Here is a 16,569-nt window from a genome sequence, read left to right on the forward strand (position 1 = left end):
ATCGGCGAATCATGGGCCGAGGGGTGCCAAATTACTTACCAAAATACTTTACAAGCTAAGTGCCAAAAGGATATTGTCATATCTAAGTTAACTATGATTCTTAAATATAAAAATATAATTATAAAAAATATATATATTTTTTAGAATTTTTCAATGTAAGGGAGGTTTAAAAAATAAATAAATAAATAAATAAAGTTTTTGAGGTTAGGGTAAAATTTTCAAGATATACAGTACCAACAAATTTAGTGGCCCCACTGGTCGCTGTCCGGTCATAGTCCCAGCACACAAAGTAGCACCCAAGCAGTTCAACAATTGAGCTCTGATGCTTCCATTTCTCAATAAGGACTGGGAAAGGATATCATTGTGTTGTTTAATAAATTCATAAAACAATTTATCCAATCAAGATTTACATCATTTGACATTATGTTGCACATTAACAGACAATGGGGATACTACAGTGGTAGACCGGAGCTGATAGAGACCTTGTGGCACCCATGCCAGACAGGTCACAGGCCCTAATTGAAAAGGCTGGATTGGCTACTGAATGAATAATTTTTGTGACAACATGTGTTATACATAATTTTTATAATCTAAAGAATATACTTTTGTTTGAGTCACTGTTTTACCTTTTTTTTTTAACTATAAATATTTACAAAGATATTGACTGCACATAACATTAGCTAGGTAACATTTATGGTTACTTATATGAGTAGTAATAAAATATGGTCATGCTGCTTTTACCTTATTTTTCCATCCAACCCTAATCAACGGTGTTGTGATCTATTTATTATGACACACTTTCATATTAATCATGTCATTCATATGTCATCTATACTCCCAGTGTAGGGACCAAACCAAGGTTACATGCAGTAGACCATATGATAAAGCCATTACCACGGAGGGTGATATAGCATTCTCTTATGAACCATATTCACGCTTAGTTTTCTGGCTACCAATTTAAGGAACAATACAGCTTGAAGGATTCTGATATTATCGTTGCAAACCTCCAGCCAACAAACACACTCTCTCCATTGTGTCTTCTGTATTGTAATGCATATACAGTATCATGATTATCTAATAATGAGCTAACCTATTATGTCAAATAATGTAAAACCTGACTGGGTAAATTGTTTCGTGAATTTATTCATGAAAACTATGACATACTTTCCCAGTCCTTACTGAGAAATGGAAGTATCAGAGCTGAATGTTGAACTGCTTGGGTGCTTGTTTGTGTGGTGGAGACTGATGGATGGACAGCTACCCGCTGTCCAGTAAGGGTGGGGGAGGACTTTACAACCTCCACCTTGACTGTATTGAGAACTTTTGTCCGGGACTGTACTTCAACTGAGGGGGTTTTGTCCACAGGGATTTTGTCCTAGGGGACTTTTGTCAGCCTCCAAACCTTACCCCCCTCCCCTGAAAAAGTTCCAGCATACTGTACATCCATGATTGGAATACAGGCAGACCAGAGAAGAGTTGGTCACTATACCATCCTCTCAAACTGTCAGCTAGATACTGATGATATAAGTGGTTCAACGCCTCCCTGATTCACTCAGATTCAAAGGGAAGATCAGTTACCTTGGCATATTGAGTATTAATTCAGTGATAATGACTGTAACAAAACCTTCGGCCTATCAGGGTATGGTTGTATCATGTGGCCTCAATTTAAGGCTCATGGTACAAGGGGAAGTTTAGAGTAATTGGTTCTTCCAGAAAGGAATAGCAATATAATCCAGGTTAACATTTGGGAAGCCCTGTCTGAGGACTCAAGAACAAGACCCCTATTAACTTAGCCTGCATTACAAGAGCCGCCTAGCTTACGGGTGAGATAAAAATTTGTACCATACAACATATTTCCAACAAAAATAAAATAAAAGAATTGCTGCTGAAAATTCATGAAATGCCCCAACTACATCTGGAGGTAGAATCAAACACTTATTTACAATTATCATTATCAACAGATATACACATCAATTCACCTTACTCGTTAATTTTCTTTCAGTTTCTTTACAATCGTGACTATGTACAGTTAATATTAATTTTCTGTTATTTCTGTTATCACCATTATATCCTTCTGGGTATCATTTACTATGTAACACCACCTGAAGCTAAAATTCACAATTTCTCTCCTTTACACTGCAGTAACAGATTTCCTTCTTAGAGATGGAGCAAGCTACATTTGGAAAATAATCACTTATTTACCAATATGCATAAATCTTTAAATGCAATGGCAAACCTTAATAATTTTTGGCATCTTTTTATCATTTTTCTGAGGCTCATCTGTGAATCATATTTAAGAAAATTTACTATGGTGTTTGTTTGCTTTTTTTCTTGTTTACTTTTTGTACTTCATTTCCACCACAATGCCCATGTATTTCTACCAAACAAAATTTTTTTTTTCAAACATCATATTATTTACTACACTATAAATAACTACAGTAATCTGTATTACATAACACAAATCTACTCATCTTCCTCCTCCTCTTCATCTTCGTCCATTTCTTCTTCACTCGTAACATCTGGCTCAATCATTTGCTCCTCACACTTACTACAGCGACAGGTGAATAGGTAGTTTTCCCTGAAAGTATTATTTCAAAATGATACAAAAATCATATGCTGTTACTCTGAAACAATTATGTACAATCTCATACAAACACTCACTTATATTGATAATCTTGAAATTATCTAGTTAACAAAGCTGTTGTACCGTATATGGTAATTGCTTGGTTTACTATGACCTATGCAGGGTTTTCCCCAAGATAAGCTTCAAGTATGTGGACCAAGTCTAAATTCCTGAGAGGGAGGTGGGCTTGGACCACGAAGAACCCCCTTTAATTTGTTGTTGTTAGAAACAGGGGATTTTCAAAATCTTTAAAAGTGAGACATCAAAATTATGGTGTTCTGGAGGAAACTTAAAATGCATTAGAAAATTCTAAGCATGTCACTGATGACATAATATAGCACTCAAAGGGAAAACCCTGTTATGAATGACCATTAATGTGGAGTGGATCCACTCTAACTATCTATATACTGTATTTAAAGAGGGACAGTCATATGTAGAATCCACCCAATATATAAGACACTGACCACCTCCACATCTTCAAAAGTTACAGGCTACAAAGCAACACTTGAAATATCTGTTTTGGTAATATCCTTAGTAGAGATTTCATCAATTGCTTTAATAACAAACATTTACTTTCATCATGAGAACCCTGCAGTGTGGTGACAAATTGTGTACCACACTATTTTTCCAACTTTAAAACCTTTAGTTAACCACACAGTACCGAGCATCCCACAACATAAATCTTCAAACCTGAGAATAGAAATGCGGGAGTGTCGACTCCTATTCAAGTTGCATTCATCAAGGTAACTGACACAAATCTCATCTCCAGCTGCAATGTCCTTCACTGCTGTCATCACCAGATGGAAGTTATTGTAAGGGAAGGTGGGCATAGCATTGGGGTTACAGCTGTGGTTGCAAGAGCTCTGCAATGGATACAGTCCTGAACCTTCATTGTTGAGAAATCCTCCAGCCTCTGGTGTTAAAAGAGAAACAAATTTTCAATAGTTTTCCTTTTAACTTTACTTTCAAAAGAATATCACATGTAACATTACCTATGGCAAACATCAATTTTGTACAGTAGCCTTGGATTATTTTGGAACTTTTTATTTGGATTTATTTATTTCCTAAATACCCAAATTACTAACAATTTTCTAATTTTTTTAGAAGTGAACTCTTGGTCATCTTGATTATTTTTTGAGGGAATGGCATCCAGATGACCTGAAAATCCACTGTTGAAATTCAGTACAAATGTATAAATAAGACCTCTCATTTGACAAACTGGCTGCTGTATGAACCCATAGTGAAATACAGTATACTGTACTGTGCAGTACAAAGTCACAAATCCAACAGCCTTGGGTCTTTGGGGTTGTTCTTTATTCTAATTAAAAATTTCAAGAGATAGAGTGTCTGAGTGTGTGTGAAATGCTTATAGAAAGTTATATACCTGTATTGCTTAAATTCAGTTTAAGCGTCGAAACAACGAATCTCATCACATCTCTAAACTACGCATCTCATCTCGCATGGACAAACACTCTCCCATTACATTTAGACCGCAGGCACAAGAGAAAATATTTACAGCTAGTGAAAAAGTGTATAAACTTTTATTCAGAGCATCTGTTCTATTTGTGTTACAATGATAAATTTTATACCATAATGATACTGAATAAATTCTCTGCAAGATTGTTTCAATAAAAGATCCTTACACAAAATATTTTTACATAATATAAGGATGGGTCTCAATTCTTTTATGAAAAAAATTAAGAAATGTTGATACCGGAGTCTATAAAACCAGTTCTAATTAAGTTAAACACTTTTTTTTTTACCCAAATAATTCTGAATATTTTATCCAAAAGATTGAATAAATAAATCTACTGTATTCTAAAAAAATAAAAATACTGTATACATGATATGGTCCGTCAAACGAAGGTATTTTTGAGGTGTGTGCAAATGTATAAACTTTTATGGCGGCAGCACACTGGGCATTTTTCCTCCCAACATGTTTGGCAAACACAGTCCGACCAGCAAAACAAAGAAAAGTTTGCGTCACACTGGGATGATTTGCTGGCACATCTGCCCAGTGCAACGAAAACAACAACAAAGCGTCTAGACGAGGTTCTCCATGGATCCCGTTACTACAGTTGGGGCCTTGCAGGATTGTGCTATTCTGTAGTTCTTCAATTGCTGAAGCAAGTGAGGCATCTGTAAAAGCTAAAGAAAAGACAGTGGGTGCGTGGTGAAGTTTCTTTAAAAGTGGCGGCGGCTGGCTGGTCAAAGAAAACCCTAAATGATGATTTAATAATACTAAAGAAGTTGTAAAGAGATGAATAAATAGAAACATGTCACCGTTTTATGTGTTATACAGGTATTTTAAATTACAGTCATGCACCGGTTAACGTCCTAGATACGTTCTTGGAAACATGATGTAAACCGAAATGGACGTTGTCCGAAATTACATAAACCTATGGGATTTATTCTAATGGGGGTTCCAGGCACCCAACCCCAAGTTTCCCATTTTACGACCATTTAGACCCACTGAATATATATACAGTGGGGTATGCTATAACGAACGGATCCTACTACGAATATTCCTATAACGAACGGTTTTACCTATAAAATTGAGAATGCTATAACGAACGAAACTCCTACAACGAACATTATTTCATTTTTTTTTTTTTTTTACTAATTTATTGTTTTTTTATTACAAGTATTAATGATATTGGTTATTTCAGGGGTTTAGATGCATATTTATGCACTTTTTTACAATTTTTACAATTTTATATTATATTTTTCAGTGTTAAGTGGTTGTATTTGGGGGCCTGGAACTGATTAATCCTATAACGAACAAGGTTCTAGAACCAATTAGATTCGTTATAGCATACCCCACTGTATAATGCTATGGTAAATATCATAAACACACATAAGCATGGCTAGGTTTATTACAAAGTGATGAAAAGGATACTGTAAAGTGGGTAGTCCACAAAACATGTAGCTATGTCTCTCTTTATTTGAGTGCCCCGTCAAAGGAGTCCGTTTTCTCTCACTTCAGGACGCCTGAGTCGTCCGTTTTCTCTTAATCTTAGAGTGCAGTGCACCAGAGACTTCGTTATTCCTTAGTAATGACACAGAATTTGAAATTGCAACTGGAGTTGCAATTGTTGAGGCAACTAGATATGTCTGATTACAGCAAATGTGTTATTGTCAATTTGTAGGTGAAAGATTTTATCCTCAATAGATGTAGGTTAACATTACACCTGGAGGCAAATGCCTAAGGAAGGAAGGATATTCCTTTAACACATAATATCTGGCCAGTATGGGGAGGATCATCGTGTCTCCGTCAGGGTGTCGTGGAGTGGTGGTCCAGCAGGCATCACGGAAGTTTTATTTATTTATTTTTTGTGGGGGGGGGGGGGCGGCCGGCCACAGACGTATATGCAATCGGACGTTGTTCGGTTGGACCTTAACTGGCGCATGACTATATTATTGTTTCGTGATTTATTTCAATTTTTACTTGAGTATTCAACACCTAATATGAAGCTCATTTGAGCACTAACCGGGCCAGCAAAGGTCACCGCCAAACTGTTGTCCATTTCTTGCAACAGCTGAAATCCTGCTATTTGCTGGGTCGTCAGGCCAGCAGCCAGCAAAACAGGCAACATGTTTGGAGGAAAGTGCCCAGTGTGCCACCACCTTTATTCACAGCATCTGTTCTAACTGTGTTAGACAGAGGAATTTGGTACCAAATGCTCCTGAGTAAATTCTATACAAGACTGTTCAAATAAAAGATCCTTCAACAAAATATTTGAACATGATATAATGATGGGGACTTCATTCCTTTATATATAAAAAACAAAAACAAAAAACATAAGAAATGTTGATACCGGAGTCAATAAAATCAGTTCTAATTAAGTTATAAACACCATTTTATTTTCCAAGTAATCTTGAACAGTTTATCTGGAAGTTTGGTTAAATAAATATACAGTACAGCATGCTATTAAAATTTGCGGATTTTTAATTTGTGGACCTCAATTATTCGCGGATGACACCCTGGATGTACCCATTTTTGCGGCTGGGACAGGGAGCCATTTGTTCTAGAGTCAGTAATTTCTTTTACCTGTAATGTATATGTGTGTGTGTGTGTGTGTGTAGACACACACACAAAACACATACAAATAAATAATAATGGGAAAATCCTCTCACAACTAATCAGAAACAAGACAACAAAATGTATTAAAAATGTTAGGGTCTTCCCTCAAGTCAAGTCTGTGCTTTGTTTTAACTTTAATATCAAAGCACGGAGTTAACATGAGGGTAGACTCACATTTTTAATACAGTTTTGTTTTCTTGTTTTTCATTATTTGTGAGAGGATTTTCCCATTATTATATATTTGTATGTGTGTGTGTCTACACACACATATACATTATACAATACAGGTAAAAGAAATAATTGTCCTAAGGCCAAACACATAAAGGGAATATACAATAGACTCACAACTTACACGTATTTTTCTTAGGCGATTTCAACTATACAGCGGTCCCTCTGTTAACAAACACAATTCGTTCCACAGAGTCGTTCGTTAATCGAAAATTTCGTTAAGCGAATCCATTGTTTCAATGGGATATTGGGTAATTGGCTCCAGCTCACAGAAAAGTGCATACAAAGTAAAAAACAAATACAGTAGAGTACACTTACTTTGAGGTATGTATGTATGTAGAAGGTTCCTAGTTGATGATGATGATGGGAATTAGAAGTGGGAGTGGAGGAGAAGGGAGAAGAGAAGGAAGTGGGGATGGAGGAGAAATCACCTTTCAGGGGACCCATGCTTGATGCAGTCATTTCACCAATAAAATTTAAAGTTCACTAGGTGTAATTCAAGATTAGTTTATTTAAATCAACACTGCACTGCGCTATATATTATCAATATGTTAACTAAATTTCAGAATGACCAATACTGTAATTTCAATGTAATAATGTAAAAATATTCAAGACACCAACAAAATAGATGTTCACTCCACTGTCAATAAAGCCAAACTGACGCCTGGTGGCTGAGTCAAGCGGCTGATGGGTGCACAAAAAACTAGTTCCCTGTACTGCATATACAGTATTATCAATATGTTAACTAAATTTTAATATGACTAATAATTTAAATATAAAAAATGCAAAAATATTAAAGAGCACAACTTTCTTGATATTTACTCCACTGGAAATGAATGTAAACATAGAACAGATTACATACTGAATTGATAGACAAGCCCATCAGCTGATCAGCTGATGCTCACAACAAAACGTGTTGTTCGAAAGGATTTCGTGAATCAAAGTTTTGTTCGTTAACCGAATTGAAGATCCTTATGGGAGGTAGTTCGTTAACCGAAACTTCGTTAATCGAACCGTTCGTTAACAGAGGGACCACTGTACGTGGATTACATCGGGGGTTAGGTTACAATTTACAATTTAAACTCAAAATTTTCAAAATGGGTCATAAGTGCGCCAAACGCTAGCCCACCAAAGATCCACCCTGCCATCCCACCTCTCTGTCTTCAGTTGCCGCGCGGGTATTGTTGGAGTAACACTTGCCTCTCGTGTGTCAATTTAGTGCGCTTAAACCTCTCTCATACTCGTTCATAATGCCCAAACACAAGCCAACCTCTGCCTCTGGTCCTCCAGCAAAAAAAAAATGCTCTGTGATAACCCTGAAAGAAAAAGTGGCCATTTTAGACTTAATAAAAGGCGGCATGTCGGTCGCTGCTGTCGCACAGAGGTACGGATGCAACGAATCAAGCGTGAGATCCATTAAGATTCAGGAGAAGGAAATTCGTGAAACCGTATATACAAGTGCCTCATTTACTGCTAAGGTGACTAGCCAGGTTAGAGATGTAACTCTAGTGAAGGTGAAGAAGGCATTAAACATCTGGGTTGAGGATATGAACCAGAAATGACGGCAACATGCTCAGGGAGAAGGCACAGAGTCTTTATGACCAGTTTAAATCTGAGGTTCCTCAGGACGAAGCATCTACCAGCTCTGAGAAGAATTTTAAGGCCAGTGCAGGTTGGCTCAACAGTTTCAGGAAGCGTTTCAACCCGAAAAATATTAAAATCACTGGCGAATCGGCAGACAAGGCAGATGCACGGGTGTTCCCAGATAAATTCAGGAAATTGATTGAGGAAAATGGATATCTTCCAGAGCAAGTCTTCAACACAGACGAAACAGGTTTGCTTTGGAAGAAAATGCCAACCAGAGCCTACATTTCCAAGTCTGAGAAGCAAGCCCCCGGGGTTCAAGGCTGCGAAGGACCGCATCACCCTCCAACTATGTGGCAACGGAGCAGGGCATATGATAAAGCCAGGCATGATTTATAGGTCTGCCAACCATCGTGCTCTGAAGGGAAAAAACAAGAATCTCCTCCCTGTCTACTGGCAGTCAAACAAGAAAGTCTGGGTGACAGCAATGCTTTTCCTTGAGTGGTTCCACAAATGTTTTATCCCCAAGGTAAAGAGCTACCTAGAGAAGCTGGGCCTGCCTTTCAAGGTGTTGCTGGTTAATGACAACGCACCAGGCCACCCGGATGCCATAAAATTCGCACACGATAACGTCGAGGTAGTGTTCCTTCCACCCAATACCACCTCCAGCCTCTCGACCAGGGTGTGATTCGGTGCTTTAAAGCAGCGTGCACACGCCTCACCTTCGTCCGCATTCGCAACACCATGGAGGACAGCATTAACAAGAGTGTTATGGCATGCTGGAATGAATTCAGCATTGCCAATTGCAACACTTTTGTGAAGGAGGCCATGAGTGCACTGAAACCAGAGTCGGTTAATTCGTGTTGGCAGGCACTGTGGAGTGACTGTGTGCATGACTTCAAAGGATTCCCTACAATCGACTCTGAAGTTAAGCACATCGTGACGGTGGCCAGGGCTGTAGGCGGTAATGGGTTTGAAGACATGGTCGAGCAGGAAATCGAGGAGTTAATTCCTGATCTGTCTTTCTGCCACATTTATACACAATTGCAGGGTCTCAATTGTTTCTCTTACTATTGACAACACAACAAATATAAACGTACTCACTCTTGATCTGCTCTATTCATTCTATTTTATTCTCCTATGTCAACTGATATTAATAATGAAGGAGGGCCTTCTTGGATGGGTCCCACTGGTCGGGAAGGTTGTGGACCCCAGAGCCGACCTGATCATCATCAAATAACTGGGGCCTCAACTGACATCACCGTGGTTGCTGAAGGATCGGCCTTTTTCACACTTCATTTTTCCAACACTTGCAGCCTGAGATCCAATTTTCCTTCTGTGGAACACCATCTATTAACCTCTTCCCCCGACCTTTTATTACTTTCAAAACTTCAACTGACCAAAGCAGCTTCACCCAAATCTTTTCAAGTCTCCAACTACAACCTTTATACCTCTTTCCGTTCTAAGGGAGGTGTATGCGCCTACTGCAACACACCTACACCTATAGCTCAACTCACGGATCTTGAATCTTCCCTTTATCATGTCATCTGGCTCAAAATAGCTCTACCAACTATGACTATTTTTCTTTGTTTCCTATAGTACTGTTCTCCCAACTCTACCAACTAGTATTTGCAACTCTTTGACTAACTCACTTCTTGCCATGAGTCGTTGCGGATTTCAAAGTACTGTACATCACAGAGAGTGGCTTGGCTTTGCAAGGGATAACCCAGGAGGAGCTGAGGCAACAAATGATCAAACACCCTACAAGTGTTTCTGATAGACACAATCAATTTGCTAACATTCTTGATCTTTGTTTTACCTCTAACCCCTCACACTATTCATACTCAATTTCTGTCCCCTTAGGGTCTTCTGATCACAATCTTATTTCTATTAAATTAAACTGGGAACAACCACCTCCCCCACCCCCCCCCCACCCCCTCTAAATGCCAACTATGACACTATCGGAGGGCAAACTGGCATTCCTTGTGAGAATTCTTCACCGACTTTCCGTGGGATGAATGTTGCTTTTCTACTCGGGAAGCCTCGGTATGTGCTGACAGCTTTGCTGGGGTTATACAGGGTGGTATAAGTGAATTTATCCCATCTTCTACCAAAACTTTCACTTTACAATCATGGTTTGATCGCTCCTCTTCTCTTGCATGCAGGGAGAGAGATAGGGCATATCAAGGTATGAAACTATCTCCTTCTCCTATTACCCACTCCTCTTTCATTGCTTCTAGGAATCGTTGTAAGGCTATTCTTTGTAGGGCTAAGTGGAATTTTATAAAAAGAAAGACCGCTGACCTGACTAACTCTTCCTCTAGCAAATCCTTCTGGTCCTTAACCAAAAAAATCTGTAATAACTTCTGCATTCCCTCTTCTCCTCCTCTCTTCCGACCTGATAACTCTATAGCCAACTCTCCCCCTGACAAAACCAGTCTCTTTGGCACCTTATTCTCCTCTAACTCCACCTTAGACGTTTCCATTTCTAACCCTCCTACTCCTACTCCTCCTACTGAACCTATGCACTTTTCTATAATCTCCACTCGTAGGGTTGCTGATATGTCATCCAGGCTGGATGTGAGTAAGGCGCACGGACTGGACGGAATACCCCCTCGTGTTCTGAGGGAGTGTGCCGAAGTTCTGGCCCCTGTGCTTGCTCGCCTCTTTCGCCTTTGCCTCAAAACCCAAACTTTTCCTTCTTCTTGGAAGCATGCCTTGGTTCAGCCCATCCCAAAGAAGGGTGACCATTCTTATCTCTCTAACTATCGCCTCATTGCCCAAACTTCATCCTTCTCCAAGATTTCAGAAACTATTTTGAACTCCCATATTCTCCTTTACCTCTTTTGTCGGATCATCAGTATGGCTTTCGCCAGGTGAGATCTAATGGTGATCTGCTCTCCTACTGCACCCATCTTTGGTCATCCTTTCTTAGGGATTATGGGGAAACTTTCGCCGTGGCCCACGACATCTCCAAAGCATTTGACAGGGTATGGCACAAGTCTTTGCTTTCTAAACTTCCCTCTTATAGTTTCTCTCCCCCACTTTGTTCTCTAATCTCTACCTTCCTTGAGAATTGATCCATGGCAATTGTTGTTGAGAGATCGATCTCTCGCTCTTTCTCTACTAATAGTGGTGTCCCACAGGGTTCTGTTCTTTCACCTACTCTCTTCCTTCTTTTTATCAATGATTTACTTCACGCTACAACTAATTCTATCCATTCTTACGCTGATGATTCTACTCTTCACTCTTCTTCACATTTTCCCCTTCCCCCTAACTTTAAAACTAGATCTGTTTCTAGAGCAGATATCATTACATCTATCAATGCAGATCTGTGCAGCATCTCCGAATGGGGAGGAAGAAACTTGGTTAAATTCAATAGTAATAAAACTCAGTATTTACTAATTACACATTCCAAATTTGATTAACTCCCACCAATCACATTTCAGGATGCTATCATTTTTCCAAATTCTAAAATAGATATGTTAGTTCTCACCATTTCTCTAAAATGTCATGGAAGCCACACATCCTCAACATTGCTAAAGCTGCCTCCCAAAAGCTGGGAATGCTGTATAGATGCAGTAGCTACTTCACTCCTGAGCAGTTGCTTCAAGTATACTGTATAAGGGATTCATTCGTCCTAATTTGGAGTACTGCTCCCATATCTGGGGTGGCTCTTCTTCTGGCCAACTGTTAGATAGGGTGGAATCAAAGGCATTTCGTCTTATCAACTCTCCTCCTTTAGTAGACAATCTTTCTTCCCTCTCTCTTCGCTGCAATGTTGCTTCACTCTCTTTTACAGGTACTTTAACGGGCAATGTTCAGTGAATTTGGCATCTTGTGTACAGCCGGCAAGGCCGTGGGCTCGTAACACATGTCTTGCCCGCGGTGCCCACCATTTCTCTGTGGATGTCTCACAATATAATAGCCCATTATAGTACATCCTTCTTTCCTCACACAGCCAAACTGTGGAATGCTCTGCCTTCTTCTGTGTTTCTACACTCATACAGTCTTTCTCACTTTAAAAAGCTGGTTTTCCGGCATCTTCGTGGTGTAGATTAATATAACCTTTTCCTTTTCTATTTGTAATTTCTTTTTATTCTTATTTTTCCGCCCCTTAGGCCCAGATGTGGGTCAATGACCTGTGCCCAGGTGGGCTATTCCATGTGTGTATAAAAAAAAAAAAAAAAGTTATGATAAATATACTATAGTATTTATTAAGTGATGATAAATACACTGCAATAATATTTATTAAGTGATGATAAATACAGTACACAACTGTACTGTACTAATTTACTAAGTGTTGAAGGCAGACAGTGTGGTAAGCAGATAAGCTGTTTGCTCTTTGTAAACAAGTGAGTATGAAATGACTCATGGTATTCAGTGTGGGATTCATTTTTCATGAAAGCTGATTCTTTTAGGATAATATTTTATCAACCTGGCACCAAATGATCCAAATTATATGAGAAGTGTGGTGGAATTGCATAAAGAAGTGTTACAGGAATCTTGTGGGAGAGATGGGGAGGGAGCCTCCACCCAGGCTATCCCACTCCCCTCTGCCAGCTGCTCCCAGATAAACATTCATCTTTCACATACAATAAACTCCTACACTTATTTGTTCTTATTTTTATCTTTATAATACTGTACAGTATACAGTTTTCTCTTTATTCATGAGACAAATTCTGTGGTTACTTACATACTGTATAACACTTTACAGTAAATAACAATCATTTTGGTGACAACAGTTGTTGAGAACCAGACTTACATGCCTGATTTTAAACTCAAAGAATTCTGTTTCATATTTTTTTTTAATGTTGATATAATGTTCTTTTAATAACCTTATTATACACTTAATGACCTTATTTGTTGAAGTGCAGTAATAACACAACAACTGACTTTTTTTAAACAGGTCAAATAAGCAGTATTATCTCCATGACCACGTGAGGTCCTTCATATCAACACCTGAGGACGAGTTACTACACCACACCACCCAATGTCTCCATGACCACGCGAGGTCCCTCATATCAGTACCCGAAGACGAGTTACTACACCACGTGAACACCTCACCACCTGGTGTCTCCATGACCAGCCCAGGCCCGGGCCATCAACTGTAAACTATAATAATTTGCATGTTCAATCATTGTTCCTTCTTCCTTCAGTTATGAAAGCTTTTGTTAAACGACCCACTCACCCCATGTCTTTGTATGTAGAAAGTCATTTTTGTCCAATGTATATTTTCAGCCTTCGGGCTGCAGAACTTTTTCAATAAACAGTTAATTATTATAATTATTATTATCATTATTATATATTCGTTTTTTCAGACTTTTGCATTTTTCGGACTGGGGTCTGCCCCAATTTGTCAGATTTATCGAGGTTCTACTCTACTGTACACCATACATGGAAGAAAGAAAATTTATTTTACTGGACTCAGGAGCTCTTGTTGGTTTAGTGACAAACTAAAAACTGAAAGGGCAGCACAAGAAACTTCCTTTTATTGCTGAAGGGATTCAACAATAAGGGTCTCAATACCTAACCTCAAGCACAATGGTCCTGAAACAACCAATCAAACTGGATCAAAATGTAAGAGTTGATTCAACTGGGTGTGAGACCTGCCTTCATCAAAACATCATAACACCACTACAAATTAAATGAACAAGAGAAGGGAGGCGATGATCCAAAGGTAGATGAATAGGTAAGTTGTGATATGCTGGTATAAGATGTACAAAAAATAAATACAGTTTTGGGGTGAAATATGAACTCATTTTGAAACTTAATATGCTACAGTAAAATAAACAAATTAAAAATACTCTCACCTTTTTCCAACTGCTCATACAAGTCATCAACTAGCTGGTCTAACTTTTCTCTCTCTTCTGCAGTAATTTCCAGGGCATCACAGTTGCGTACCCACCGACTCAGAGGGCTAGTGCCAATTCCCTGTCCATTTGTACCTACTAAGGCAACCAAAGATCTGAAGCCTTCTGGAGTAAGCCACTGAAATGGTATAATTAAAAATGTAAGATGTCCCTCTCAGTATCTTCTGAAGCACTAACTAATGTAAATCACAATAGATTTCCCATTTAAAACTCGCACAGTCCCTTTTGACGCTACTTATTATACTGTACTTCATTACCTAGACAACACAACAACACAGATTCTAAAGTAAGTCAATTAGACATAATACTGTATAGGTACCTGTACTAACATAAACAAGTAAAAAATAAAATAAAATCAGCATATCAAAAATATAAATTTTGAAAGAAAAAACCAACCAACTCACATGCTGAACCTCCGGAGCTCCTAAACCCTTCTCCATCATCACTCGTAAGGCCTCCATCTGGTCCTGAAACTCTGTCCCAAGTAATTTATGAGCAATCTCTTCTTCTTCATTAACAGTGCGGTGGCAAAATTGCATGAACAAAGTTGTTGCCCCCTCTTTGTCAGCAGCCTGGCGTACTGTAGCAATGATTCTTGCCAGGAGCATGATGCAAGCCGTCTCCGGGGGGTAATGCATTTGTCTGAGGTCAACAAAACTTAGATATAATCATCATGCAAATACTGTATATAAGATATACTGTATATAAAAATTATCTGTCTTTGCACGAACACGTTTGGAATGAGTATGTATTCTTTAGACTTTTTAACTATACTGCTGACAGTGGTTTCAAATGTCATTTTTCCCTAGATTATAGATTTTACACAAGATTGAAGAAAATATCATGATTAAAGATAATAAAGTTTTATACAATAATACTGTATAACTATTACCAGTACAGTACTCTTATCACACAAAGCTACTTTGGGAATTAGATGAAAGAAAATATCTTCTGGGCTTCCAATCCTTTTCATATTTCATAACAATGCAGGAATTAGCTTATGTCTACAGGACTGGAAACTTCTACCCAATGACATTATATTACTAGAGTACACCTTATGGTCATTTAAAACTTTAATGATATTTTCAACACAAGTATCAAAACAGTGATGGGCATTGCATCCTTTATACAATTTCATTTAATTATAAGAATAAATGTTTAGTAATGTAGCATTAGAGCCAAATCTACATACAAGTACAGTATAATTTTTTTTTACCAGCAATTTCATTTCTCCATTACCATTATATGTTAAGCAGCATTTCCATGGTTAAGAGTAAAGTCTTAACCCAATGGTGCTTATAAAGCCTGAGTTAGGGTTAGGTATGGGTATGTAACTAAATAAAAAGCTAAACAGTAAGTGGAGAATGGGAGCATATATTACTGAGTACTGTAATGTGGAATCTCCCATGTACTGTACCAAGGTTTGTGTAAGCATTGAATAATATGTACCAAGCAGCCAGCTGTCAATACCAAGAAACTAAAGTAATACCCATACTCTACTTCATTGGTCCTTATTTTCTTTTGACTCGTAGAACCCTGGCAGTGATAAGAATCAGGCTGCAATCCCCACCACCTTTTGGCGTAAAAAAAAAAAATGTTAGCAGAATTTTATGAGATAATACTTGGAAATCTATTAGTGTATCTCGATAAATGTTTAAAATACATACTAATGGCATTTCCCAAACAAGAAGAGGCAGTTCGGCCCAGTGCCTAGACAAGAGAGTGCACTCACCTCTGCACATGCCATAATAAAAACCTTAACTTACATTGCCAAGCCCTTGATTAAACTAATATTTTTTAGATCAATGGAGAGCTTTACTTCTGTACATTTGATCAATTTAATAATCTATAACATATATACACTTCAATTATACTATAGCCAGCACCTAATGTGACCAACTATAGCATATACATAACTAAAAACTCCATCCTATGAGGAAATCAAATGAATGAACTAGTGAAAATACTGAACAATTGAGAACCCTCCAGGTCAAGTTGACCACCACCGCCCCATCCTAGATGACCTACAGTAGATGTACGGTACACATATGGTAAGAGATAATGACTTGGATATCATACACATATTCTGTGTGTGTGTGTGTGTGAACACACACTACTACTACTACTACTACTACTACTACTACTACTTTGCTGTGTCAGACCCTGATGGTAGTCTG

General features: G+C 38.3%; 1 protein-coding gene across 4 annotated transcripts in view; it reads right to left on the minus strand.

The window, feature by feature from the left end:
- Positions 1-378: 378 nt before the first annotated feature.
- The window catches only part of LOC121856451 (SET and MYND domain-containing protein 5-like), a 49,490-nt gene continuing 33,299 nt past the window's right edge, over positions 379-16,569 (minus strand). For 3 of the 4 annotated variants that reach the window (XM_042352048.1, XM_042352049.1, XM_042352047.1), the window contains 5 exons: positions 15,888-15,965; positions 14,797-15,034; positions 14,333-14,510; positions 3,314-3,536; positions 379-2,578 (listed from right to left, as the gene is read on the minus strand). In XM_042352048.1, the coding sequence (XP_042207982.1) occupies positions 2,464-2,578; positions 3,314-3,536; positions 14,333-14,510; positions 14,797-15,034; positions 15,888-15,965 (832 nt within the window). In that variant the 3' untranslated portion in view covers positions 379-2,463. The remainder of the gene's footprint in view (positions 2,579-3,313; positions 3,537-14,332; positions 14,511-14,796; positions 15,035-15,887; positions 15,966-16,569) is intronic. The other variant, XM_042352051.1, reaches the window with a different exon arrangement.

The sequence above is a fragment of the Homarus americanus genome, unplaced genomic scaffold (genome assembly GCF_018991925.1).
Source record: "Homarus americanus isolate GMGI-L3 unplaced genomic scaffold, GMGI_Hamer_2.0 scaffold29324, whole genome shotgun sequence".
NCBI classification, from domain to species: Eukaryota; Metazoa; Arthropoda; class Malacostraca; order Decapoda; family Nephropidae; genus Homarus; species Homarus americanus.